Consider the following 27,388-nt stretch of genomic DNA (forward strand, 5'->3'; position numbering starts at 1 on the left):
CAAAAATCGTGTCAGATTAACAACTTAATACTTGAATTATATATATACGCCACGCTTATCGGAATAAATATCTCGTCACAAATGGTGGCATGAGGAAAATGTAAAAATATCTAAAACATGTCGTCAGCAGGTGACGCTCAGTTGTGCAGTTGTTTGGCAGGAGGATGACGCGGGGTGAACCCTCCTGACATGTTTGCCAACATCTGACTTGGTCGTGTACGTCTTCCCGCAGTTCTGGGGGCAGGGGTGCTGGATTTTGGCATGGACACCTTTCACGTGTTCCACCATGGTCCCCTTCCTCCCGAACTTCTTCCCGCACTGGAGGCACGTGATGTCGTCCTTCAGCTTCCGGTGAACTGACTTCTTGTGCCTGGTCAGATTTCCCTTTTGACCGAAAGCCTGGTCACACTCGGTGCATTGGAAGGGTCGTGGATCCGCGCTGTGAATGCGCGCGTGCAGGTTTAAGTGACTTCTCAAACTGAACTGCGCCCCACACTTGTCGCAGGAGAATCTCCTTCGTGTGGGAGACGAGGTGAGACTGATAAGTGGAGTTATCGGGGAAGGTCTTTTGGCAGAACAGGCACAACGACTCGTTCTTCAAATTTCAACGTGTGTTCCGGAGTAAAAAATTGTTCGACTCCTTCACAATTTTCAACTGACGTTCTGCTCGCGTATCTGCGTATCCCAACGACAGCCAAGCATCGTGTAGCCAGACGTACCAAAAAGATGACAAAATGCCGAATAATTTATGTACGGAGAACTCAGCAAGAAAATCATGTGACAAGCAGCAACACGTTGGTGATGGTGCTCATTGATCATTCAGCAGTTATTCAATGCAAATTGATATTGCACCTCTCATTTCTTACGTTTCTTCTATTGTAGTGCAAAAAATGTGCATGTGGCAAACCCACAAGAAACGAAACACCGGGAGGAAACATCAACAAAAGGAATTCTGCATACGATCGATTGTAGATTTCTTAACTTTTCTAAATACAATGTTATTATACGCATGCATACTTAATTTAATAGAAATGGCCACTTTGCTCAATCATTGGATTACTTGGGGCATGTAAATTGACCACTCCTGCACGGAAAATGTAAACGGAATCTCGGAAATTGAGTATATTTGGTATCAACCTTTCATCTTTAGGCTCAATGCTTGATTTCATATGTCACTATTACTGGAAGAAATATGCATGGAAAATACATACCTCTCGTTTAGTTATTATGCTATTATTTGTTGTCATATAATAATAGTTTATTCACTTCATATTCGGTAGAAATACATTTCAAAAGAGATCATTCATATACCCTGAAGTTCAGGAAATACATGAATGTCTTAAGTATAGTCATTAAATCATATCAAAAAATCAATTACATAAAAAAAATCATAAACAAATTTGCAAAGATAATTTATGTGAGACTTTTAGTCAGTAAAACAGGTAACTCTCATATGCCTTTGTCATCCTCCTCAGGCTGAGCTTTTCCATTCGACGGAAATATCTAATGCCTGGTTTCCTTAAATAAAACGTAGTTTTCCAAACGTATGAAAAGTATCGTGGAATTTTAGAGTTTTCTATTTTTGATGGAATGCTCACGATAAGAAAATGATAAACCATTCGTCAATTGTTGAGGTCTGCGGATCAGAATAAAATGCAACCTGAGACTTCCTGCATAATTATTTGTTCATACCTCGGTCCTATTCGATATGCAGCCCGCAACCTGAGCCCTGTACGATTTTAGTTTTCATTACTGAGGAGTTATTCCATTTAAAATAAAAATTATGAGAAAATGTGTTATGTAAAGTGGATGTCTATACCATGTGACTATTATGAAATACAAACCAATGCTATATTACCCTTATGGAAAATGGGTTATGCAAAGTGACCGGAAACTGCAACCTGAGCCCTGCACGATTTAAGTGTGAAGCACAAAGTGACCCTTCTTCTCGTCACGATGAAATAAATATGTCGTCGTCACTGTTGAAGCGGTGCATTTATGTCGGCACATGGAAAAATGGGAGCGAGAAGGGAGCAGAGTTTTATATCAAAAGAGAATCACTTTACTACATAATTAAAAATCCTCATGGTCAAAACGGTAACAAAAATCGTGTCATATAAACAACTTAATACTTGAATTATATACAGACGCCATGCTTATCGGAATAAACATCTCGTCACAAATGGTGAAAATGAGGAAAATGTAAAACTACATATCTAAAACCTATCGTCAGTAGGTGACGCTCAGTTGTGCAATTGTTTGGCAGGAGGACGACGACATTCTGGGAGGTGAGCCCTCTTCACATCTGACTTGGTCGTGCATTGGGGGTTGAAGGGGTCGCTGCGCGCTCCTCGCGCTCCTCGCGGCTCAGGTGGACGTGGACGTGGAGGTGCCTGGTTAACTGCGCTTTCCAGATGAACTTCTTCTCGCAGTGGGGGCAGGCGTGGTTCGTCCGCCCGTCGTGCGCAGCCAGGTGGACGCTAAAGTTGTCACGACGGTAGAACGTTTTTTCGCAGTGGGGGCACTTATCATAGAAAATTGAAGCCTTCTTCAGTTCGGCGGAGGTGAGGTGAGTGCGGGCGTGGAGGCGAGCACTGGTTGCGTTGGTTGATTTATGCCGGCATTTTTTGCATGGGAAGATTATCTTGGGTTTGGCTGGCGTCGGGTGCACGTGGTTAGCGTCACCTCTACCAACGGCTAATTTCTTTCTCTGCACAAAATATCGTTACGTCAGCATTCGGAGTGGAACAGATTTTTCATGAAAATTATATAAGAATTATGTAAGAATGCAATTTTACCAACGCCTCCTTCACGTTTGGGCAGACTTGCTTATTGCCAGTAACTTGTGGTGATTTATTGGCGTTTGATGACCTGCGGTTGGCTGAAGGGGAGGGCACGTGGTTATCGGCACGTGCTTTTTGGACGGCGTGAGGAAGAAGTCGTCCAGCCTCTTTAGAACCTTGCCCTTTGTACATTTTCTCTATTTTGAGGACGAGCGATTTCTGTCCTCGGTGGAGCGCTTTCTGGTGCGCGTGCGTCGATCCCAGGTCTCGTTCTGATCGTGAGTTACCCTTTCGATGACCAAAATATTATTAGGTCACCATCTCAAGTTGAAGGACAGTTTTGCATGAAAATATTCAGAACGCAGCCTTACCGACGACTCGTTCTTAAAGTTTGGACGCGTGTGTTCCAGACTAAAAAAAATATTTCCCTCGTCACTCGTCGAATCCTGCTTTTCAGGCTCCCCGTGATTGGGTGGAAATTTGGAAATGTTTAAAATTTCTGGAGGTGAGCTCTCGTTGGATGGGAAACTTGTTGATCTCTATGTCCCTCAGAGGAGAGCTTCACTTATCTGCGTGCGTATCCCACCAAGCCAAGCCCAAAAGCCAAGTCAACGACTTAATCTCTAAGCGAATTAAGCCAAACCATCCATGGAACAAGCAGGACGGTGGTGATGGTAAATATTCATTAAATATGCAATGCAAATAATTCATTCGGTTGTCCACCTCTGGAAGAAGTATGCACAATGTCTCAAATTTCGTTATGCATCAGATTTCCTTGCCTCCATTTTAGTGCTACTGTTTTGCTTTTACATACATTCGTGTTCCTCGGAATTTTGTGACAGTTCCATTAAAAAAATGAACCATTGACGAAACGGAAACCAAACAAAAGATATTTTGCATATTATTGAATCTGGATTTCTTACCGTTTTGCATGCAACCTGACGCATATGCAAAATGAATTTAATGGAAGTGAGTGAACACCGTGATGTAAATTGAGCACGAAAACATCACAAGATGCAAAACTGGTGGATTAAATTGAGACAACTGATACCAGTTATTTATCGTTATGCATGGATATCAAATTTCCTTCCAGTTTACATCTCTCTCAATTAAAAACCAGGGGTTATCATCGGTAAAAAGCGTGTATTTTCCCAACATGTAGAGAAATCTGATTGGCACCACACACGTTCAGAAATCATGCCTGGTTTCTCGACGTGAGAAAAGCAGGGCCAAGAAACTGGAAGAAATATGAGTCCAAAATCCGTCTCATTTTTGTACTTTTGTGAGACTACATTCGTGTACATAGCATTGGTCCATGGTCCACCGATGGACCATTCTTTTATGGTCCATGGTCCAGCTACATTCGTGTATAAATGACGAATTGACCAGTCTTTTAAATATTAGGTGACCACAAATCATCCCCAGTCTACCATGAAAGAGCATACCTGTTCACTCTCATTCATTTGACTGATTATGATAGTGAATGAAAATGAAACTACTGTCATTTGCATGAAAATGACTGTGAATGAAAGGATTTCTCACTCATTTCATTTTTCACCCTATGCTTAATACATGGAGCGAAGTAAGAAATGAAGTCAGATGAAGTGAAGTGAAATGAACTGAGTGTGAACGAAAATGACTGAATGTGAATGAAAATCTTAAGTCAGAAATCGGGATGACTGACTTTTTAATGAATACATAATTTTTGAACAGGTATGCGAAAGACGAAGCATTTTAAGCGGTAGGCAATTACATAATACTTGATCATCAATCATTGTTGTAATATTCAAGTGTAAAAGTTAATTAGGTTTAACCTTAAATTAAGTATCGTTAATGTTCAATAGTGTTCTAATCATTCTAAGCTAACTTCTACACATCGTAAATGATGTATGAGACTGTTTTCCATAATTTCACTGGCTCATCCCTGACGAGATTGGAACTTATATCGTTCTAAATATGCATGCATTTCTTATCTAGGTTTGAAGTTGAGTAGAAAAATATATTTCGAAAATTATACATATTTTTATTAATGCAGAACCATGTACGATAATAATTTGGACAGTTTTTCCTATATAAACTACAAATTAACATTCTACACATTTCCATTCTACTCAGCGTAATAATCAATATTGATATGATATTATAGGTACGGAATAGATTCATTATCAAAACATTTTACCGTTGAACAAGATATTTTCAGATATATGTACATAGATTTTCCGTATGATAAGCACGTTTAATTAACTGACTAGAACTGATAATCACTTCCTGGCCAACCAGGCTTGCGACTTGTGCGAATCTTGGCGATGACCGAGCACGGAGCGTCGTCGCATAAAATTGTTTTCATCGCGCCCACTATTTCCGGGTGGTTGCAACGCGGGCATCGGCGTGCTTGCAGCGGCCGGTTGGCCAATGGAATCGTTCATGTCGACGGGGATTGCTTTATCTGAATTGTTGTTCTGCAGGTGAGAATCCCACAGAAGATGGATGGACCCGACGGGATCTTCAGTCGTCTGATCACGTGGTGGTGGGGGAGGTATGCTGAAAGTACAAGCTCATTACAAACCCCTCGTTTCAAACCCGGCTACTTACAAACCGCTCAGTACAAACCCCGCTCATTACAAACCCTGGGGACATAAATTAAATTAGTGAATTGCCTAAATATTCTAAACAAATGTTCCGAATTGTTGATTTAATCGGATTTCATGAATTCATTTTAAAAAATCCGATTTGAGACACGAAATGAAAGAAGTGTTACGGAATAACAAAAAACCTCACACCTTAGTATTTTATTACACTTTTCATATTTTTGGGGAAATTTAATGGACTTCAAGTGTCCTAAAAAAGATATGACTATTGTAAAAAATCCCGCATATTCACATAAAATCTTAGGCTACTGGTATGAAATCATGAAATCATCGAAAAGTTTCATGTTTTAATTACATCAAGATTAATTCATGAAATCTGATTTATAAAAAATATTTTGAATGTTTGATTATTTGACCAATTCACCAATTCCCTTTTCGGATTTATGGTGCCCAGTGGGGTTTGGAATGAGTGGGGTTTGTAATGAGCAAGGTTTGTAAATATTTTCCTACAATCGTGGGGGAGAGTCGTCCTCAATCTCCTGATTTTGAGCCGGCGGAGTATTTTCCATCTGGAAAAAAGGACATTTTAGAACATGGAATAAATCGGATAAGGTGTCATTATTTTAAAAAAAATAGCTCTGCTAACATCATCAAAGTCGAGCTTTCGGCTGACGGACTTGAGTGTAAACCTGTCTACATGTGAGAACGCTGTGGTGGACTTGGAACTCGCGTCGGTGCTGGTACTGAGGTACACGTACTCCTCCTTTGTCAGGTTTGGTACTGTTTCCGTCTCCGAGCAGTTGTCGACCTGAAATGAGGTCAGAACTTAATTTAACAGTGATCACATTTAAATAAGTATGGAGCTTGTCCTGGGTCGAGAAGATATTTGTTAATTTGACTATGTAAAATACGTCACAATTCCACTGTGACCGACATTTATGACAAGAATTATGGACAAATTGGACAACTTGAACTTGTCATGTTTGTCACAAATTTTAAATGTCTGACAAATTGGACATTTCTGACATGTCATGACTCATGACGGCACATTTAACATAAGAATTTCCCTTATTTCACTGCTCACCATACTAAAGTACGGTCCCAATGCGGCCTCAACTTCTTTGGGCAGGTCGCCCGGACCGAAAGACAACACTGTGTTGGTCCAGCTCTCCAGTTCCCCTGTCGCCAAGGAACTCCGAGCCCGCTTCCTGCCCCTCATCGCCCCCCCAGGTCCGGTCAGAGGAGATCCGGAGTCCATAAAATTCCTTCCCCGAGTCGTGCGAGCGACGACGTATGACGGTGGGGTCACTAAACTGCCGGATAAGATGCTTATGCCATCGGACGAACTTTGAGCAATGTCCGCAGTGTCCGAGGTGGATTCTGGATCTTCCAACCGTTGAACAAAGTCCGTCGACCATCCCCTCCGGGACTTGGGACGAGGTGGGCGCGGTGGGGACGCAAGGGTGGGAGGAAGGATTGAGTAGATGGAAGCCTGCAAATCGGTCAGACAAAATGGGTCGGAGGAGGAGCTCGTCCTGAAAAGAAGAGTTAAACAAGTCAGTTAATTATTTATTATTGATTAAAAATGTTAAGGGTATGCATTCTCAAGTATTGAGCAAGATATCCATGCAAAGATAATTAGTTAATGAATGATCTGAAAAGATACCCATGCAAAGTTGTCCTATTTGGAGATACGGAATTACTAAACAGTATCTTATCTTTTCGATATTTTGAATCTTATCAAAACTCGGATAGATTAGATTTCTCGTCTGATGAGATTTGTAAAGGTCTGACTTGAACGTTGATAATTTGCAGGAGACCATGACCTACCCATCAGTACTGCTCGTCACTACGATGCCGCGGCCGTGACCCTCCGGATTTTCCAGTGCCGAGGAAGATTGCTGGGCGGCCAGGTCGAGGCGCATAAACTTACTGACGGGGGAGGGATTTGAGTTATCATCTCCACTTGTTTCGTTGTTTCTCTTCATGATGTGACCGTAGTTAAATTATTGTTACAATTTATAGAAAATTATACCACCAAATTTGGAGAATAGATACGATGAATTTAAAATCTTGCGTTGACTGAGGCGAGGCCTGCCTGACTGGAGAGACAAGTATTGACACTACTCTAAATTGATTACGACTGGTAATTTATGACTAGAAAAGGGACCGAGATAAGTGAACCTATCTTTAGAGCTTGAGACTCAACTATTTAGTTAATCACAGATAATTATTAATTAATTTTGCCGTTCTCTCCCAGCCGGCCGGTGGACGGAGATGGATCAGCCGCAGCCTCGATCTCAGCTCAACTTTTCCAAATTATTTTCTTCTCAACGCCACGGCAACAGACTCGCCCGTCTTGAATCTCAATTTCTTCATTTAATTCATTCCACCACGGAACAGTTGATGGCGACAATTTACTAAATAATAAGTACAAATTAATGAAGTACAATAAAATGTTACACTATTCTATTATAAATATATGTATGCATCTTCACACTTAATTAATTAACTAATTAATTGTATCAACTTTGATAACTACGAATATAATATTAAATTATGTAGTAATTCGACACTTGCTTTCTTCCTAGATCATCCAATTTTATTTTTGAATAATATCACATACATTTCCAGATAACCTTTACATGCATAATATACATTCAGTGTTTAGCTTTATATGTTCCTTACTCTGTTCGGATTTTGTACTTTTGGCATAATACAATTATTAGTGAGACTATAATTTAAATTAGCATATTGACGAGAACACGTATCATGAGATCAGGATTACTGGTTAAAAATCATAATATAATATAGATGAGATGAGGATGAGACATATACACATTTATCACAGCATGCGAATTTCACTAGTTCAAAATTCTTGTAAATGCAGACTTCCAGAATGACCTTGCCCCCCTCAACCCCCAATAGGAGGTAAGGCGTCTAAATCATGCAACTGCTGGTGCAAGAGGTTCCACTCCATAAGGAACAGGATAATCCTCCCAGTGTACAGTTGCAAATCGAAAAGAGTCCCGCTAGTGTACATCTACAATACAATAACAATTAGCCATCAATTAATATTAATCACGATTACAAATAGTTGACCTGAACTTACGATATGTACAAATCTGGCACATCCTGGTATTTTTCGGGTATCATATTCGCGAACTAGGCGAACTACACTGGTGTCCCCTGTCTTGGGGAGTGGAATCCGTTTGAGGGTTAACGTGTCCATGATGTGGCACGCCCACTTCCAGAAGCCTGTCCTCCTAAACGACATTTCCGAATAGTTAGTTATCGAGTTAATTAGTAGTTAAATGTGTCGAAATTGAGGAGAAGTGAGGGACGCAAAGTTGCCTTGAATCGGAGCGAGTGAAGGAAAGTGAGCTCTGGGAAAAAAGTGCTGCTGGGCTGGTGAGTTGACCTCCCGACGGTTTTCCAAGTTCAACCGCAACCCAGTTTTTCTTCTCACAAATTTGACTCTTTTTGGAAATTGAGATTATTCTGGAAACTTATTCTGGTTCAGAAATAACTCAAAATGCTATTTGAAAATATAAAATTTGTTACCGGAATACCTAAAATTTCATGAATTGAGAGCACGAAGGATGTAAGATTGTTCTGAAATTTCTGTGGGGACATTCCACACACTTCCGCGGCCATTCTGCTAATGGACTCAAATGGTGTCTTGAGAGACCAGTGGCGGCAGGACAGGGGGACATGGTCCCCACAGAAATTCAGAAAAATCCTACTCACCTTTCGCATGTTAGTAAGACCCTCCTCTTCTTACCGCACAATGCTTATGTCCCCCCTATTCCGCCGCCACTGTGAGAGACTTATTTAAAGAGAATGTTGGGACGAAGTGATTTTCATTCGTCTTGCTAAAATCCTCCATTAGTTTGACATTAACTCCGGAAGTAAAGAAGGTGACAAAGAAAGAAGAGTGCAATGAAGGCCCCACCCGAGACGCCATCCGCCGCCACCGTCCGACGGACCCTCAGGTGGTTGCAGGTGGTTGCAGGCCCGCGTCGGGAGGCCGGCCGGCCCCCGTCCGTCAAGGCCGGAGATATGGGCACGCCTTGAAGCGCAGGTACCAAATGTTTGTCTTTACTTAGATTGAGGAATAGCTTTTGGTGGCCAATTTCTTCAAATTTACGAATATTTTGACAAATTATAAATATATGCATCAGTAATTTATAAATTACGATTTTTTAAAAATAATATTTACCAATTTTTTTCAAATTTAGGAATAGCTTTTCATCTTATTGATATTTTTTTTTAATTTTCGAATACTTCACAAATTATTGACCAGTTTTTATAATTTACTCGTTGAAAATTATTTACGAGTTTTTTATCTAAAGCCTCATTTTCACAATTCAGTTAATTCTATAGGGCAATTCAATCTCGGAAATTTTATATCCAGCACTTTTCATTTCCAAAAGTTCATTTAATTACCAATTAAACAATAATGGCCTCCTCGTCATCATCGTCTTCTTCCTCCAACTCTAATAAATCCGTGCTGTTCGTGGATTTGCGTAAGTTCAATTAAATTTTCCTCCTCTTTAAACCATGCATGATTCAAAATTTCCAACTTTATATCACAAATTATGCTTGGTAATTACAAATTTGCCATAAAATTACTAACAAAAGACATCCTCCCGTTCTTCAGGGAACATCTGTTTCTCGCCCATCGCCGAGGCAGTCTTCCGCCGCCTCGTCGCCACCCGTGGCGTCGCGGCGGACTGGACGGTCGATTCCTGCGGTATAATTGACCTTCATGCCGGTCAAAATCCGGAACCAAGGGCTCGGAAAGTCTTGAGAGATCGTGGCCTCGCGGAGTACAAGCACAAAGCGAGGGTGGTAAGTTTTAAAGCACAATTAAAAAAATTATGGATCACGATTAACAACAACAATCATCTCGTTTCAGATAAGGAATGATGACTTGGCTAAGTTTGACTACATCCTTGGCCTGGAAATGGATGACGTATCGGAGTTAAAATACATGAAATTCATCCAGGAGCAAAGGACCCAGGTCAGGATTCATCTTCTCGGCGAATTCAACCAGAATAATGTTCACTTTGAAGGAGAACTCAAGGAAGCTAGGGATCCTTTTCACGTAATAGTTCCCTCATTCCATTAATGCAGGACGAGATGACTGATCGTCAAAATCCGCACATTTTTCCCCTAATTTATTTTAAAATTCTGAACTTGTTGTTGTCAATTGAAAGAAAATATGCACTCCAGATTTTGAAGGAGGAAATCCCAAAGTTAAGAAGGCTTCAGAAAAATCATTGAAACTGGCTGAAAAAACTAGACGTGATTCCATTAATCAACTTACTTACCGAGTACAAATTAGTAGTTCAGAATTTTAAATTAAATTCCCAAAATTGATTAGAAAGGTTTTAATTTTGAGGATTTTGTTGATAAGTAATCCAGTCCTGCGTTATGTAAATGTTGCCAGCTAATTAAGTTTTTTTTTGTATTTGATGACACGCTGATTAATTTCTTAGCATAAGGACAATTATCTTATTAATAATTCATTTTTTTTAATTGTTGTTAACTGCAGGAGAACGATGACAGGAGTTTTTATGCCTGTTACGATCTGTGTCTGGACGCGTGCAAGGGTTTCCTGGATAATTTGGAGAAAGCAGATAAAGAAGCAAAACAATCAAAAAAACCAGATAATTCTGAGAAACCGACAAAACCAGATCAAAAAGCAAAGCAATAATCTGAAACGATTTAACTCCTCCAATTAACAAATTATATTTAATAATCACCTCATTATTATCACATTTTTCTAAAGAAATGAACGACTTTAAGTCAAACTTTGTTATTTATACATATTTAAAAAATATATGTACTACACACAAAAACATTTTATAATGAAGAAATAAATATGAATACTTTTACAGTAAATTAACGTACTTAATTTCAAAATGACCAGCTTATTGTCATCTTTCATCATCCACATTTGTAATCATTTAAGTATCGGCTCTGTAAATTTATTTTACAATTAAATTACAATTAAGATAAGCCAGGGATGCTATGTTTTTTTTAATTTGGCGACGACGACCTGCTTTGCAAATTCGTCGTTCAGAATTTCGAAATAAATTCTCAGATCCGGGAAATTATTAAAAGCGTGCTGATTAAACAATAAACAGTAAAGAATTTCAGCGACTTTTGTGGTGACGAGTCATACATTTATTTTGTAGTGACCAGTATATTATTACTTAATTACACTTTATCTTTCCTCCAGATCAAATTATGATGTAGTTAAAAAATCATGAAAAGAGTTTCGCAATTCAAGTGATGAGATGCGTAATAAATCGAAATTAATTTGCAACATGGGAATCTCTCTTGAGTTTCAGGAACACTGTTTTCGTCTCATGCAATCTGCAAACAAGGCAAACTTTTATTGATAACTCGCCCACAAAGCGGTGACACACTTGTCACTTGGATTATGCTCGTTTATTAATGAATGCCGTAACAAAAGGTGACATGAAGGAGGCGATGCTGCGTCGGTGCGTCGTTAATCCGCTCTTTAATTGCAGAGGGGAGAGAAGAAGGGTTAAATTGTGTAATGAAGATGATTATGAATCAGTTTTAATGACGAATTAACGCAACACGGTGGTCGTCTCATCAGAATGACTCCAATTTCTCAAGTACCGTGTCGCATTTCGTGTCAATTTGTACATAAACTTGGCTCAAGTTAATTTAATATTTAACCAAACCACGTGAAATGGAAGGTGAACACAATTATAGCGGATCGATAAGACCACGATAAACCCACATTTTTTGGGGGGAGGGGGGACACGTTACTAACTGGTCGACGCTTGAACGTGGCGTCGTGTGTGACTGACTGTGGTCACAAATGGTAATAAACTTGGTCCTTTTTCTATTCGGTTTTGAAATTCAGCAATAAATTTTTATCCCACTTTTTGAAAAATACTTTCCCTTTTCTGCTAATCTCAAAATTTAGCCATGTCAAATATTGACCTCCTTATATCCACCCACTTTCCATGTGACTGACGCATACGAACAAAGTCGGTTTCATACAAAACTGCATGAGATGAATGATGCTCACCAAATAACATCTTATGTTTGTTTATTCCTGCAAAAATGTGCAGAATTTATTTCGCAAGTATTAAATAGGTAAGCAAAGATAAAGAAGCCAAGACTTGTGGTCGACCGACTGTGAATTACGAGATGGATGGACGACTGAGTGAATGACGAGATTTGCAAAAGTGCGTTTCGAATTTGCATGCACATGATCATCACGTCATCTTCTTCATCACCGCACGTTGTTCTTGAGCTGACCAGACGCCACTCTGAAAGCGGAGAGGAAGAAAAGAAAATGATGATTACGTAACAAGAAGGAAAGAAATAGTGTTTTTTTGATTCTTGAGAATGGATTCCATCCGATGAACGATGATCAGGAATGAGTGGTCAACAAGGCGTGAAACATTGTGGCGTCGCTTTTTTTTCAATTATTAGTTTTTATTAGTATGTGAAGCATCATTATAAATGTACAATTATTAATCATTTCCTAATTTTCCTCTTCCTCCTCCTCCTCCGAATCCGACCCAGCAACCGTCGAGGGATCCAGGGACGATTCCTCTTCTTCTCTGCAATTTCAATAAGATAATTATTAGGACGAGGTTTAGCATAAAGTAAAATTCCAGCATCAGAGGGTGGATATATATTTATGAAAAAATCGAAGAAATACATGTATTTAATATTTTGAAGAAGAAATCGCCAAAATGGGTACGAAAAAAAGCCCATACAAATATTTAAGAATATTCGCAAAATTTGTATCTTTGAATGTAATACTTTGGATTTTTTTGTTAAATTTCTTTGAAAAAAAATGTCGTCTTTCATACATCGTTGAATGTACCTATGTGTTTAAAAAATGAAGTGGAAAAGAGTTCCGTATTATTCAAATAATAGAGGAAATATTGATGTATGTAAGAAATATGTAAAAACATTTTGAAATTTGTGTGATGGAGTTAAGGAATCCGACAAAATTTGACCGTCGGTCGGAATCAAATGAAAAATTTGAGCATATTTAAATTCATATCCTTCCTCTGCTAATCGGACAACGGGATTCGTACACGCCATGCGTCCTTCTTTTCTCTGCAAAAGCGTGGGTAAAAGCGTGGCGCTGACTGTGCATCAAATTATTATGTCGGATTTTGAAATGACAGATCGGAACGGAAAAAGAAGAGATGATGATAATGAACTTATCAGTTTTGGTATGCATGTATAAAAATATTAGTTTACATCAAAGGATCGATTTGTTGGTCGGGAATGGTTCCGTCGATCCACTCCTGAACCTCATCCATGAGTTGTTCTATGGAAGAGGAACAAATATAGTTTTTCTTTGGAAAATAAGTCATAAAACTGGTACAAAATCAGCAAAAAAAAAAAAAAACGAGAAGGCACACCCACCAAAAGAAAACGGAGGTTTTTCTACTTTCGGTCCCCGTTCCGCGAAAATTTCATCGTCGTCGTCGTCGTCATCGTCACTTTCTCCCTCCTCCTCGTCGCCGTTCTGGGAGGCTGAGGGGATGTCAGCGATGGAATCGTCCCCCGACGGCGGCTCGGAGAAGGGCTCCGACTCCGATTCCCCTTCAGAGAAGGGCTCACTCTCTGAGGTCCCCTGAGAAGAGGGTTGCCAGGTCGGGTCAGAAGAGGCTTCAGAATCCGCCGCGTCCTCTTCCAAAATTGGGGAACCTTCCTCCCTGCAATTTCGATAAGATAATTATTACGATGAGGTTTAACATAAAGTAGAATGTCATCAATCATCCGAGCACGACAGATATGTATTTATTTATAAAAAAATTGTTGAAATATACATTTATTATGAAGGAGAAGAGAAAATGTCAAAATAAAATATTTGCAAAATATGGAGAAAAAAAGAATATAAAAATATTTAGGAAGTTTCGCAAAATTTGTATCTTTGAATTGAATTTCTTTGAAATGCTGGGTCATGAAGAGTTGAAATCTTTACAAAATATGTACGCATTTTTGAAAAAAAGTATTGCTGTATTATTGAAATATTTATATTTCTGAAAACCCAGAAATAATTATGTGACAATATGTGTGAAATATATATTTTTGTGACCCATGTAAGTTTGGCAACAAAGTTTGACCGTTGGTCAGCATCAGATTAAAAATAAATACATATAATCCGTCCTCTGTCCATCATTAGCTGCACGATTCATGGCGTGATTTGCATTTTGTAAGTGTAAAAAGGGTTGATTTTTTTGAAAATAGTTAATTTTTCAGTTCGTATTTCAATGGACTGCAAAACTCTTCAGGCGACTTTAGTAAACTTGATAACGCAAATTTTTGTTTTTTTTGGACACCACCTTTTAACATGTGAGACATATGTATGTACATAGGCACGATATCATTCGCCCCTGACCACCCACGTCCCTTTGCGTTACGAAGTTTACGAAGGTCCCTTGAGTAAAAAATGACCTTGTAAAGATATCGAGTCACGATGATCTCTAAGAAAAGTGGCCGCGGAAGCTTGAGTGGACGGTTATTCGATGTCCCCATCTTATACAAACCCCTGTCCAGCAATATTAATATCCCCACGGCTTCCGCAGTCACTGTCTACAATAAATAACTTTGCAAAGCAGGACTCTCACCCATTCGAACTGTTATCGAGCTCGATAAGCTCCGCATCCGGCGCTGATAAGGCGTCATCGTTATCCTCTCTCTTCCGTCTTTTGGCCGGTTGGACCGACGACGAAGAGGACAAACTTTCCCCCCCTGGTGAAGAAGAGTCTGACATTCTTGTCAGTATCAGATTAATTTTTAATTTCACCACAGGAAATGATTAGAGAGAGTATTATAAATTAATTGTTATATTTAATTAATCGATACAATTATTTATTTAGTTAATGAGGAGGACGACGTTCGGATGGATGGATGACAACAATAAATAATTTCATTTCATTTTATTTTTGGGAATCCGGCCGCCGCTGAGATTAACTCCGCCAGTTGTCTCGCCACCCCGATTTTTGACCACCGAATTGCACCAGGAAGGAGATGAGGACGATATACTAATTAATAACTAATTAATGACGGAAAGTTAAATATGATGATAAGCATGGGACTTCATGGGAGAAATAATGCATTCTTCGAATCTATGTGAGTATTACCACTGGTAATAGCACGTGGTAATTTACCACGTGCTTCTCTTGAAATGAGAAAAAACATGTAGATGCCCGAGTAATTTGAGAGTAATAATTAATTAGTAACAAATGTATAATTAATGATGATAATTATATGCGTTTGAATTTCGAAATGTTTACAAATTTATTGTGCACATTGGCAATTTATTAAATTAACTGTTGCTCGATCTGCTTCATACTGAATTTAATATACAAATCGTCTCAGAAATTCGTGTGAAGTCGAAGTCTGACAAAGGTTTAAGACATGCTCATTATTTAATTAGTGATATGTAAATGATTATTGTTTGTTAATCATTTGTCAATTTCGAAATGTTACAAATTAATTTCTTTGACCGAGATAACAAATCTATTTAATGAAAAAGTTAATGTAAAACGGTATAGAAAACCAGTGCGGAGCCAAATTCTTACAAATTCTCAAAAACATGAGCAAAACCATGAAATCGCTGATTATTCGGCCTCACAATTATTTCACATTCTCCTCGAATAAGTGAAAACATGCCCAACATTGCGAATTATTTGCATAACTAAAATATCACAATATCGCAAATTTTGACATAACAAAGTGATAAATTTATTAGACAAGGTCGTCGTCGAGAGCTTAATAATTAAAACTGCGAAAATTTTGACGAGTTATTTAGTTCACTTGGTTTGACCGTCGTAATAAATAAATCAATCTTTTGCAAAGATTAATTTCCTATGCAATGACGGAAGGCGGAGTACAAGGTGAAAAATATGGCGTCATGTGACACCACGGAAGTGAAGTATTCACACGGATAAATACTTCTCAGAAATATTTTGTGCAAGTCGCATCAGTAAAATGAATGTGAAATTAACATTTTTATCCCAATATCGTCTCAAACTTTGCATCTCTAAATTTCCGTCTCAAAAAACAAAGCTTTCATCTCGGAAATGAGTGTGTACTTAATAAATAAGTAGAACCCTTGGCGAATATGGGACTCTAATTTGCGTAATACGTAGCATTAGTTGCGAATCTTCTAATGTGTCAAAATATACCGCATCTTGAGCTCGGTTCTGAACCCAGGGTTTGGATTTCCAGGGCTGTTACACCCACAAAAATCTGCGTGGAGAAGACAGCAGTCGTACAAAAATACAGATTTTGTGACAAAATTAACTTTTTATTCCTGCAAAATACATTGTTTTAGCGATTGTATGTAAATAAAGGATTTTAACAGTTGCCAAAATTTCCGTCTTAAATGTATCCAATTCACTTTTTACTCATGGATTTGTTCAGTTAATTAAAAGCTTGGAGGAGGACTAACATGGTGTTGTTATCTCATTTGCGTCTCAAATTCTCAAACTCTCAAATTCCCCGTCTCAAAATGCTTATCTCAAGTTTCCCGTCTCAAGATTCTCAAAAGCTCAAAAATCCCCGTCTCAAAGCCAATCCATTCATACGCGTCACTGATTCTCACATTTTTCCCTGCTCACTCGTTCCGTGGCCAAAATCACTCTCGACGAATCAGCCCTGAATCTTGCTTACTTTGCGAAGAACTTTTTCTCTCTCGGATTATTTAACTAATTAATTGATCAGTTAAATTAAACACTTAATCCCATCTGGACATGGACCACGACCACGACATTGTTATTTGATTATCAAATTTCGTGTCGCCAAAATAAAGTTTTTGAGACGGAAATTTAGAGAATAAAATTGTGAGACGAAATTAATTGGGATAAAAATATCAATTGGACATTAATTTTACTGATGGGACACTTATAATTAAGCCAATTTCTGCACAAGTTAAGCACGATGGTTAACACAATTAATATGAGTAATGCAAGGAATGAATGAATCCTGCGTGAAAGATCGGTTTCTGATCGTCTCCAATTTTCTTACTTGATTTTTTAACGGATGTGTTAAATTCATTCCAGTATTTCCATTAAATTTGCATGAAAAATTGTTTATTTTTTTCAGATGTGCAAATTTTAGGTGTTATATTATGCAAAACTTTATTACGATGGGGTCCAGAATTTCAAAATAAATTCCCAATGCAGAGAATTGATTATGTAAGAATGTAGCGATTTTGGTGATTCCTCATCCAGTCCTACATTCAAGGAAGCAGCTTATTAATTTACATATTAAGGCACGCATGTCCTCCTCCGAAATATTTTGTGCAGTGACGTTAAGATTCATAAATTACGAATAAAAACTGTTGCACATTTCTTAAAGTCAAGTTTAGTGGGTTGACGATGGTCGATTGGAATTGTGAACTTGACACCATTTTTGACTTGGGCGCAGTGATTTCTGTTAGCGTGGCAGCGATATTTGGTGCCAAGGAATAGGACGTAGCACTGTCGTCGTCCATTAATTTTATTGTTGACCATGCAGTGATATGTTTAAACTGATTATTAGAGGAGCAGCAGTTGACGACAATAATGACGACCACGTGACACGCAAAGGTCACCCCACGCCATGACACCATCAATCATACTATTACCAGAATAAAAACCGTGGATTACTTCATTTTGCGTAAATTGGTTCTACGTTTTTTGCTTGTGACTTGAAATTAATTAATTGATTGGTTATCGGTGTCTCTCTTGCTAATTATTACTCAAACCCAGTGGTCACGGAAGCCGTCTGGGGACGTTAACATGTAGGTTAAGGGAAGAATGGTTAATATAAGGTGGGAATATGATAAATAGGGACATCAAACAACCGTAGGGACATTGTCCCCTCAAGCTTCCGCAGCCACTGCTGAAAACAATGTGCAAATTCTTTCAAATTTTGAACATTGCAACGAGAAAAAATTGTGTTATAATTTGCGGTTAAAACTTGACCAAAGTCTCCCACGTGTAAGCCCACGTTTCGCGTATGCACCACATTTTAACAATGCCGTAGGGACATCATTCCATTGTAGGACAGGGGAGGGACGGGTTTGTATAACCTGAGGACACCGACCAACCGTGGGGACAATGTCCCTCCGGCCCCTCAAGCTTCCGCGGTCACTGGTGTGCACTACGGAAAGTGAGAGGTTAGCTAAATACGCGAGGAAATAACAATGCCCAAATATTTTACGACGCTGATAACGCGATCATTTCCACGATACGAGCCAATCCTCGAGATCGATCTGAGATTCGAAAAAGTGCAACGACGAGAAACAATGAATCACGATCTAATTTTGCTTTTTGCATGCGTATGAAATTGGTGGAGGAAATCAATCATGCATTTCATTTAGCGTTGTGCATCTTAATTTAAATCGTTTGACAGTACGCAAGGGTAAATTAGGCGCTATTTTACTCACGAGGAATGGAAGTCTCCCAGCGTATGCTCTAGGATTTTGGACAAACGAGCATCAATCGATAATAAATTTGATTAGTATGAAATTTGCGATGCATGTATCTCCATAGTCCCATGTTTATAAAGAGACCAGAAATTTTGCAATGATTGCAAGTCCGTTTAATAATTGTTTAATAATTCTTTGTGATGTATGAAACTATAACGAAATTTGTATAATTGGTCAAAACTAGAATTAATAAAAAATTTGTAAATCAACAATTTAATTTCCAAACACAACAAGACAAAGCATGTCAAGAAGGAATACATAAGTTTAGAAATTCACTACTTTTTATAAAGTATTACATTTATACATATAAAATCTGGACCATTGAGTCAAAAAGATACGAAAAAATTGTAACAAAATCAATTCTTTCTCCGTAATTGATGAAAAATTTGTAAAAAAGATTATTGACAATTTGAAATATGCAAATCATACAATAAATAAATAATTATAAAAAAAGAATCATGTGTCGAGTCGACTCCTTCCATTTCCAAAAATCCTTGTCCATAAAAAAGCAGTCCATCAATTTCCGTTAATTTAATTTGAAGAAACTTGCTCCGTCGGGGTTTCCGATGATTCTCGAGCCTTGTCGATCCACGGGTTGTGAACATTTGGGAACATTCTTGCAATTTCGCCTGCTCTTGCAACAAGCGAGCCTGATGCCAAAGTTGCTTCAGTCGGGAGGTCCAGACGCCGCAAAGTTTTGCATACTTGAAATCCTGCATCGCCATCTTCTCCATGTCCTCCGAGGGGCAAAAATGCATGGCAGATATCATCATCTTCGTTGTCATTAAATCTCACACGAAAACGTCGATCGTCCTCTCCCAACTTTAAGAATACAAGGGAAGGAAAATGCTTGACATATGAGACGTCATTAACCCCATCAAAAGTCACCTTAATTGGAAACGTTTTGTCTTGAGCGTCCCAAGGTTCCTTGGCCACGTGGAGTTTTTTGAGCGCAGGAAAAACTGGTAGGTTAAGAATCGTGTTGCTCTCAACACAATTTCCAATCCTAATCTTCAAAGAGGTCAAAGTCTGTGCATGATTACGAAGGAGTCGTTCAAATTCGAGGTATTCTGGCTCTTTCCAGTCTTCAAATTTCCCAATATTCATTTTTTCTAAGGGTTTCTCCAATTTGTTCAGAAACTCGAGCCCTTTCGGAGTAATATTTCGCTGAATGGTAATCTCTTCCAAGTTCTCGAATGGTTCAGCTTGGTCATAAAATATCTCCAAAAGTGCGAAGAAATTGCACTTAAGAACGAGCACGCGTACATCCTTGACAGCAGAAAGGAATTGGCTCAACCATGGGGTCAGGGAAGAACAGTCCAGAACTGCGTCCACTGGAGTGCCCGACGTCCATCGAGAGGACGAACGTTTTCAAGTTGGTGAACTGAATACTCTTCGGAAATGTATCCACTCGTCCAGATGCTTCATTCTGAACCCAAGTCCAGCCTAACTCGAAACTTTGAATAGTTTGGGTTGGGCACATTTCCAAAATTCTGATTTGTTCATCGTAATCTGATTTTGATGCAATCGTTCCTGAAAAATCTAACGATGTGACGTTGTGCTTTTTCAATCCGAGAAATTTGTGGAAATCTGCGATAACTTTTTCCCCCTGAGCGGGACGGATCTCTTCATTCGAGCCGATACAAGGAATGATAATTCGCCAGTGGGGGATTGGGTTGTCCTGCATTTCGTAATTGTAGCGGAACAGCTTTGTGGAATCGTCCAATTTCTTGTGACCGAGGGAAAAGTCAAAGTTTACGATGCCCTTCTTCTCGATGAGGCGGAGAGCTTCTTGGTTCCAAACTTTTGAGAGGAAACGCACATTTTTCACGTCATTGAATGGTAGATATGACAAAATGCGAGACACCACCTGACGAATTATAAAATCATTATTCATTACATTGACCAAGATTCATTAGTGACCAGTTAACTATAATTTACCAAGTCGTCCAAATATGGAACGAAGCCTGCTTCTTTCTTCTCCTCGACACGTTCTAAAGTCATGTCAGCATCGGTTCCTTTCTCGCTCATTTTTTCCTTCTGCCTCCTATGCTCAAGCACTCTCCTCCAGAACGGATCAAAGTCGTATTCTCTCCGCTAATACAAAAATAGTGCAAAAATTACAAACCCGGCAACAAAAAAATTATTATTGAACCGTAACGTAATAATAATAATAATATACTTGGAACAATAAGACAAGACGATGAGTACTCTGGAATGCATCCAATTCCAATTTAGCCCAGCCAGGCATCTCGTCATCGTTATCAGGAAACCGGAATCTCCGTTTCCAATTTTCCACTTCTGCCCGAGTCGCTTCAACCCCCAAGGATAAATAATCCCCAAATTTCAGCTCTGTCCTCCCCTTAATTTCGATATCGTTCACTGAAACGACCTCCCTCTGAGAAAGACGAAATTATTTAAACAATTTCCACAAAATAACCTTCATTTCTCTCTTACCCCTGATAACAATGGTGACACCCAGTACTTATTTTCTGCGCAAATGATCTCACAAACTGGCAAGTTTCCGCCCGTCGTAATCTTCAGTTTTCCCTTCATGGGACGTTTCCAGAGAAGAAATTCGCCATCTTCTTCCCGACTTGTGAAAGTCTCTCCAATCGTAAACTGCAGAAAAATAATACCAACTCAAATTATCATATTTTAGATTTCAGATGAAATTAAACATATTTTATGACAGTCTTCCATCCTTTCATTATTGATAACAATGTTTGTATTAACATACTTAAGTATTTAAAACATATGTACCTTTTGACCTTCAATATTTGGCAGAATTGCGAACGGCTTCCACGACTTCCCTCCGATTTGTCGAATAAAACTTGGTAACTCGCCAAATCTACACCAGGTACAGCACGGCACGCCTTTTATCGTCCTCATTAGCAGTTGACCATCGAAATGTGCCATTATCGAGCAATTAATTTATTGTTAAGCAAATAAAAACTTTTTACTTAATTTTTTGTTGAAATTTGAAAACTGTAAACACAACTCGCCAACGAAGATGGAAGAAGACAACGCACGCTGGCTTACATTTGATACTTGCGGGTGGAAAAATGTGTCTCAAATTAGCTCAAAATTTGTCTCATTTTCTTACAGCCAAGGCTTTCTATTTAATTAGTGTTGAATCTAATTAATTATCTAATTAAATAGAGTGTTTAAACTAATTATTAATTACTAATTAACCTACTACCGGAGCTAATTTTAATTAATAATTAAGTTGAAAATCACCAATTACTGGCCAATGTTCAAATGGATTAGCTAATTAATTAACAACCTGAGTTTAATCATTAATTACCAATTAATTAGAGGAAATATTTCCCTTCTAATTATCAATTATCCTATGCCCTTTCTCCTCACATCACAATTATAGATGTACCTATTCAAAAATTGTCATTCAAAAGTCGTCATCCAAATTTCTCACTGAAGATTTCATTCACATTCCGTCATTTTCGCTCAAATTCACTTCACTTCACTTCACTTCATCTGACTTCATTTCTTACTTCACTCCATGTATTAAGCATAGGATGAAAAATGAAATTAGTGAGAAATCTTTCATTCACAGTCATTCATCTGAAATGACGGAATCCTTCACTAATTTTCACTCAAATCACGGGAAATTCATTTTCATTCACCATCATAATCCCTCAAATGAACGAAGTGAACAGGTATGTGTACATATGCATTTATCTACATACTTGCTTACGCATTACGCATTAATAATAACCACATAAATATGTGCAATTCAAGGTTTTGTAGCATCAAAAATTAGCTCTGCATTAACATATCAAAAGTTACATTTATCATAAACCCCGTGAAATGTTATATTATAATGTGTCCGTAAACCCTATGAAATTTATGCCATTTTAGAAATTTGCATTAAACTATTTATAGTGAAGAGTGGTAGAGTTTTTAACGTAGACCCGGTGACTCATTGCCTGTGACGTCGAAGTTCTAAAAAGCACAGCACATTTTTACTAATTTCTGAGGAGGAGATCTTGCGAGGTTGATAATAACAGATCTTGATGCCCTTTGGATATGTGGTAGTGTCCCATGAGTGTACTAAAACCCTGAAGTGGTTTGACCCCATGGCCACATTTACGCCCGCCACACCCACTAAAAACTGCCCAAAAAACGCTTTCCATCCAGTTTTCACTCACTCAAATCCACGCTAAAAATCCTATTTTACTCGGATTTTGAAATTTCTTTCACCATTACACTCCCAGATAGTTGCTTTCTTCAATCCAATATCAAACTCATTTTTTTCGAAATTTTTAGTATTTTTAAAATTTAAAATTCTGAACGAGCATTGTTGTAGTAATCAACAACGCAAATTATGTATGCGAAATGATCATCAGCAAAATTGAGTTTGATCACATATCCAAAGGGCATCAAGATCTGTTATTATCAACTTCGCAAGCTCCCCTCCTCAGTGCTGGGAATTTACTTTACAATTCTATGAAGTCATTCTGTGACGCATCAACGAGATATCCTTTAGACCCTTACATAAATATTTTCAGAACAGGGTTGCTCATTAACTAATTAAAAATCTGCTCAAACCAGTGTTTAAAGTGGTTTTTACCAAGTGGTATATACTGGTATTTACCGGTATATATAGATGGAGGAAATCAATCATGCATTTCATTTAGCATTCCGCATCTTAATTTAAACCGTTTGATAGTGCGCAAGGGTAAATTAGTCGCTATTTTACTCACGAGGAATGAAAGTTTCCTAAATTTGATTAGTATGAAATTTGCAAAGGACAAGATCTCCCAATGGGCACGTTTGCTCGAGATTTTTGCATCCCAAGAGGAGAAAACGTGTAGAAAATTGGAAAGGGGTAAAATTTATTGACTTTATATAGGACACCATTTCTCTTCTTCGGATGCAAATATCTCGGGCAAACGTATCCATTGGGAGATCGTGTCTGTCGCAAATTTCATACTAATCAAATTTCTGATCGATTGACACTAATTTGCTCAAAATCGGTGAATACGTTGGAAGACCACCGTTGTTAGAAAATCAGTAAAACAATTGAAACTTCACTACTTCAATCCGAAAATGCATTTACTTTACTACACTTTTATTTTTACTTCCCATTTTTCTCCTCGTCCCAAAATTAATTATTGTCAATTCTAGCCACATAGACCTGAAATGTACATCAGAATATTTTTATGAGACTAATTTCTATAATAGATTTTGACACATTTTTGGCGTAATTATGTATTTTAATTAATACTTTTTGGTTTAGAAAAAATATTTATTACATATTTTCGACTTTGTAAGGAGCATATTTTATTTGTGTGCACATAAGTTTTTGCTGGATTAATTGATTTTCATAAAGAATGACGAGCTGCAACTCTATACCAGAAAATCTTACCTTTTATCCGCAGTGTTACATTTTTACTGAACATAAAGTTAGACAATTTAGTAGTATATGAGACCCATGATCTCTCAGCAAAAACGGGGTCGTGATGTTGCTCACTTTTAACTTCATATTCTATAATGAGAAGCCATTAAGTATTACCTTGCCGATTTCATCTTTTTAAAGCAATTTCTAAAAATCGGTATGGGTCACCCCATAGGGTCGCTCCAGGTAAAAATTTTACCAATTTCTTTTCATATTCTTCCAATGGGACCTATAAGCAACATCTCTACCAAATTTCAGTTTGATATGATGATTTTTGAAAAATCAGTATGGGTCACCTCATAGGGTCCCTCAAGATAACAATTTTTCCAACTTGAATTTTTCCAACTTGAGTTTTTGTGCATTATAAGCCATTAGCAACCTGTGTACTAAATTTCAGCTCTCTACGATAGTTTTGAAATTTTGGTGCATAATACCCCACCCACTCCGATGACCCCCACCGGTCAACCACTGGACCGATTTCGCCCATCTTCGAACTCGTTTCCTAACTTTGCCCAATATGCATATGGTAAAAATTTCAAGTCAATCGGTTCAGCCGTTTTGGCTCTATCGTGCCGGACAGACAGACAGACAGACGGACATGACGGTTCCATAAGCCCTGACTCGGGCTAAAAACATAACAATTTGTCAACAAAATTATGATTGAACATGCGTATGGTACGCTAGTGGACAATGTCCATGGGACATACCTATTTATTTGTGTATTAACTAATAGTTGCCGGGGGTCAATCTGTCGCGGGGTCAATATGGCGTGGGGTCAATCTGTCGCGGGGTCAATATGACGTGTGGTCAATCTGTCGCGGGGTCAATATGACGTGGGGTCAATCTGTCGCGGGGTCAATATGACCGGGGAAATCTGTCGCGGGGAAATCTGACGGGGTCAATTTGACATGGATTCGAAGATGACCGGGATGAAGGGGAAAGCTCATCCCCGTCAAAGAACAAGGAACTCGAAGCCCTTCCCCTGCTTAAAGGTAAATATTACACATTTGCATTCCTCAAGTCATTCTCTAAGCAGTACCACCAACTATTTGTGCATGCAATTTATGTAGCAGTATCATTAATATTAAATAACTGTTTTTATATTGCGGTTTAGATGCGGCGAAGTCGGAAAGGGAGGTGCTTTTTGTACAAAAACTTCGCCAGGATTGTGTCCTGTTTGATTTTGTGACTGACCCGAATTCCGACCTCAAATGTAAAGAAGTTAAGGGATGCGCACTCCAAGAAATGGTGGAATACATTACAACCCAGGAAGGCGTCATCACAGAATTTATTTATCCAGAAGCAGTCAGCATGGTAAATATCTATCTCAGAATTTATTGACGTATGTAATATTGCACTAATTAGAGGAGAAATCACTGTTTCGAATTCTGCAGTAATCGACAAGCACTCGGTGCATATTGTATTCTTAATATTTAATTTTTGCATAATAGTGCAGAAAATTTCTATGCGTTTTATTCTGCAGAACGGTATGTATGTGCGTAGATAATTTTGCATAATACTTTTCTATACCAATCGCTCTGTAAAAAATTGGGTCAAAAGTAAGCCGTTCAATTACTATGTTGCGTTTTAACGAGTTTTACAATTTTTGCAATAGTTTGCCGCTAACGTGTTTTTGTTCTCATCGTCAAGTCCAAACGGGACAGATTTTGAACCGGAAAAGGATGAAACAACGGTATAATTACATTGATGCTCATGACGTAAATTTATGATTACGGTAATGGCTTTAATTTTCAAGTTTTCTTTTCAGTTTGAAGCAGCTTGGCCGCAATTGCAACCCGTCTATGATTTCTTTTTGAAGTATTTAGGTTGCCATTCCGTTAGAGGTATGCTCTATAATATTTGTAATGGTATTAAATATCACTTATTATTCTAGGTTTCTGGACTCCCCTGACTTTCAACCTAGTATAGCCGAGAAATATATAGATAAGGAGTTTGTGTCACAGCCAAGTACTTTCAAAAAATTAAATTTCATACGGTTTGGTTGGTTTAAAATTCATCCGCTACCTTATGTACATGTGTATCTATCTGGTTATTTATGTGTAGTTACTGAATTTATATAACGCTGAAGATTCAAGAGAACGAGAATCTGTCATATTAATTCATCACAAGATTTATGGACAATTCCTTAATATCCGAAGATACATCCGGTACTGATGCAATTTTATTTATTTTGTACCAAATAAATTAAGCTGCGAGAAAAATTACTAACAGAAATCCATTTCAGACAGCAGGTTTATAACATCTTCCATCACTTTACGAAACTGAACGCCATAATGGGATCGAAGAAATGTAAGTAATACAAGGCTGGTTAGTATTATCAGTATAGTATTAAGTTTCACTTTCGAAAATTAATTTTTAATTTCGCAGCATCATCAACTGATTAGCTCTACCGTTGAGAGAGGAGCACCTTGCTTCTCTTTTTGACGTGCTGCTACCATTGCACAAAATGAATTGTCTCTCGGTGTACCACCCTCAACTGGCATTTTATGTCATCCAGTATGTTGAAAAGGATCCTTCATTATTGGACAGGTGAGAAAGGAATTATTCGAATTTTGGGTAAGCTTCAATAGTAATTTGCTACACAAAAATCTCCAGTGTGCAGGTTACATTTAGCCTAAGTCAGCCAAGCGTGTCCGAATTTACCCGAGTACTACTATTATTAACCTACCCCTGTGGTGGGGGTGGTTAAATATTTGTAAATCTTTCGGAATATTTCTATTGGTTGGCACCAAATTTTGTAAGCATTTACAAATCCTTCCTGTTGAGAGCTAGTGGGGCCCGCTTCAAATTTTTATTGCTATTCTTATTCGAGAAAGTCTATTCTTATTGCTTCGTTTCATTTGCAATCTATTTTTCGAGGCACTGTACTCTTTTCTTATACAGGTCACGTGGTCATCAATGGGCTCGTCCTCTTTTATCATCACGTCATCTTTGATCGACCCCCTTTTTGGTGCGAGATTATAGGTCTCATATACTACTAATTGGCCTCAATGCAAATGTAATTCACCGCAATCTGTGAAATGTTATCTTCATCTCTGTTTTCTCCATGTTTTCCCGTTGTGGCAATGAAAAATTT

The 27,388-nt window shown here is 38.3% G+C and overlaps 6 protein-coding genes and 1 pseudogene across 7 annotated transcripts; 2 read left to right on the top strand and 5 right to left on the bottom strand.

The window, feature by feature from the left end:
• Positions 1–2,039: 2,039 nt before the first annotated feature.
• Positions 2,040–3,416, bottom strand: LOC110861765 (zinc finger protein 771). Its single transcript, XM_022110892.2, has 3 exons — positions 3,155–3,416; positions 2,799–3,071; positions 2,040–2,710 (listed from the first exon to the last, which is right to left on the bottom strand). Exons 2-3 carry the CDS (start codon positions 2,973–2,975, stop codon positions 2,300–2,302), a joined length of 588 nt encoding a protein of 195 aa, XP_021966584.1. The 5' UTR covers positions 2,976–3,071; positions 3,155–3,416; the 3' UTR covers positions 2,040–2,299.
• Positions 3,417–4,617: 1,201 nt separating this feature from the next.
• On the bottom strand, positions 4,618–7,784 carry LOC118433253. Its single transcript, XM_035844995.1, has 5 exons — positions 7,202–7,784; positions 6,456–6,906; positions 6,018–6,179; positions 5,882–5,940; positions 4,618–5,324 (listed from the first exon to the last, which is right to left on the bottom strand). Exons 1-5 carry the CDS (start codon positions 7,357–7,359, stop codon positions 5,045–5,047), a joined length of 1,110 nt encoding a protein of 369 aa, XP_035700888.1. The 5' UTR covers positions 7,360–7,784; the 3' UTR covers positions 4,618–5,044.
• Positions 7,785–9,740: 1,956 nt separating this feature from the next.
• Positions 9,741–11,206, top strand: LOC110861740 (low molecular weight phosphotyrosine protein phosphatase). Its single transcript, XM_035845005.1, has 4 exons — positions 9,741–9,900; positions 10,035–10,225; positions 10,293–10,481; positions 10,932–11,206. Exons 1-4 carry the CDS (start codon positions 9,834–9,836, stop codon positions 11,091–11,093), a joined length of 609 nt encoding a protein of 202 aa, XP_035700898.1. The 5' UTR covers positions 9,741–9,833; the 3' UTR covers positions 11,094–11,206.
• A 1,688-nt stretch (positions 11,207–12,894) lies between these two features.
• Positions 12,895–15,167, bottom strand: LOC110861741 (DNA topoisomerase 1). Its single transcript, XM_022110866.2, has 4 exons — positions 15,022–15,167; positions 13,814–14,106; positions 13,646–13,715; positions 12,895–12,990 (listed from the first exon to the last, which is right to left on the bottom strand). Exons 1-4 carry the CDS (start codon positions 15,165–15,167, stop codon positions 12,912–12,914), a joined length of 588 nt encoding a protein of 195 aa, XP_021966558.1. The 3' UTR covers positions 12,895–12,911.
• A 3,833-nt stretch (positions 15,168–19,000) lies between these two features.
• On the bottom strand, positions 19,001–20,121 carry LOC118433260. Its single transcript, XM_035845008.1, has 2 exons — positions 19,761–20,121; positions 19,001–19,694 (listed from the first exon to the last, which is right to left on the bottom strand). The coding sequence occupies exons 1-2, from the start codon at positions 19,977–19,979 to the stop codon at positions 19,404–19,406; spliced, it is 510 nt and encodes a 169-aa protein (XP_035700901.1). The 5' UTR covers positions 19,980–20,121; the 3' UTR covers positions 19,001–19,403.
• Positions 19,886–21,906, bottom strand: LOC110861844. Of its 2 annotated transcripts, XM_035845007.1 has the most exons (6): positions 21,636–21,906; positions 21,330–21,494; positions 21,055–21,270; positions 20,814–20,969; positions 20,473–20,742; positions 20,278–20,405 (listed from the first exon to the last, which is right to left on the bottom strand). In XM_035845007.1, the coding sequence occupies exons 1-6, from the start codon at positions 21,789–21,791 to the stop codon at positions 20,319–20,321; spliced, it is 1,050 nt and encodes a 349-aa protein (XP_035700900.1). In that variant the 5' UTR covers positions 21,792–21,906; the 3' UTR covers positions 20,278–20,318. The 2 variants fall into 2 exon arrangements, with proteins under 2 accessions (XP_035700899.1, XP_035700900.1); XM_035845006.1 differs by having other exon boundaries at positions 19,886–20,742.
• A 3,305-nt stretch (positions 21,907–25,211) lies between these two features.
• Positions 25,212–27,291, top strand: LOC110861742 (annotated as a pseudogene).
• Positions 27,292–27,388: the final 97 nt, after the last annotated feature.

This window comes from Folsomia candida, unplaced genomic scaffold (assembly GCF_002217175.1).
Source record: "Folsomia candida strain VU population unplaced genomic scaffold, ASM221717v1 Fcan01_Sc045, whole genome shotgun sequence".
NCBI classification, from domain to species: Eukaryota; Metazoa; Arthropoda; class Collembola; order Entomobryomorpha; family Isotomidae; genus Folsomia; species Folsomia candida.

What these genes read in the sequence shown, in the direction of transcription:
- LOC110861765 (XM_022110892.2), bottom strand. Translation starts at nt 2,975, where the DNA reads ATGTACAAAGGGCAAGGTTCTAAAGAGGCTGGACGACTTCTTCCTCAC. An exon ending in CAAACGTGAAGGAGGCGTTG is followed by an intron (nt 2,711 to 2,798) that starts GTAAAATTGCAT and finishes TATTTTGTGCAG; the next exon opens with AGAAAGAAATTAGCCGTTGG.
- LOC118433253 (XM_035844995.1), bottom strand. Translation starts at nt 7,359, where the DNA reads ATGAAGAGAAACAACGAAACAAGTGGAGATGATAACTCAAATCCCTCC. An exon ending in GTGACGAGCAGTACTGATGG is followed by an intron (nt 6,907 to 7,201) that starts GTAGGTCATGGT and finishes TCTTCTTTTCAG; the next exon opens with GACGAGCTCCTCCTCCGACC. An exon ending in GACGACTCTCCCCCACGATT is followed by an intron (nt 5,325 to 5,881) that starts GTAGGAAAATAT and finishes TTGTACTTTCAG; the next exon opens with CATACCTCCCCCACCACCAC.
- LOC110861740 (XM_035845005.1), top strand. Translation starts at nt 9,834, where the DNA reads ATGGCCTCCTCGTCATCATCGTCTTCTTCCTCCAACTCTAATAAATCC. An exon ending in CGTGCTGTTCGTGGATTTGC is followed by an intron (nt 9,901 to 10,034) that starts GTAAGTTCAATT and finishes CCCGTTCTTCAG; the next exon opens with GGAACATCTGTTTCTCGCCC. An exon ending in ACAAGCACAAAGCGAGGGTG is followed by an intron (nt 10,226 to 10,292) that starts GTAAGTTTTAAA and finishes ATCTCGTTTCAG; the next exon opens with ATAAGGAATGATGACTTGGC.
- LOC110861741 (XM_022110866.2), bottom strand. Translation starts at nt 15,167, where the DNA reads ATGTCAGACTCTTCTTCACCAGGGGGGGAAAGTTTGTCCTCTTCGTCG. An exon ending in AAAACCTCCGTTTTCTTTTG is followed by an intron (nt 13,716 to 13,813) that starts GTGGGTGTGCCT and finishes CCTCTTCCATAG; the next exon opens with AACAACTCATGGATGAGGTT. An exon ending in CAACAAATCGATCCTTTGAT is followed by an intron (nt 12,991 to 13,645) that starts GTAAACTAATAT and finishes TTGAAATTGCAG; the next exon opens with AGAAGAAGAGGAATCGTCCC.
- LOC118433260 (XM_035845008.1), bottom strand. Translation starts at nt 19,979, where the DNA reads ATGAATATTGGGAAATTTGAAGACTGGAAAGAGCCAGAATACCTCGAA. An exon ending in ACAAAACGTTTCCAATTAAG is followed by an intron (nt 19,695 to 19,760) that starts GTGACTTTTGAT and finishes GTATTCTTAAAG; the next exon opens with TTGGGAGAGGACGATCGACG.
- LOC110861844 (XM_035845006.1), bottom strand. Translation starts at nt 21,791, where the DNA reads ATGGCACATTTCGATGGTCAACTGCTAATGAGGACGATAAAAGGCGTG. An exon ending in TGTCACCATTGTTATCAGGG is followed by an intron (nt 21,271 to 21,329) that starts GTAAGAGAGAAA and finishes CGTCTTTCTCAG; the next exon opens with AGGGAGGTCGTTTCAGTGAA. An exon ending in TTCCATATTTGGACGACTTG is followed by an intron (nt 20,743 to 20,813) that starts GTAAATTATAGT and finishes ATAATTCGTCAG; the next exon opens with GTGGTGTCTCGCATTTTGTC.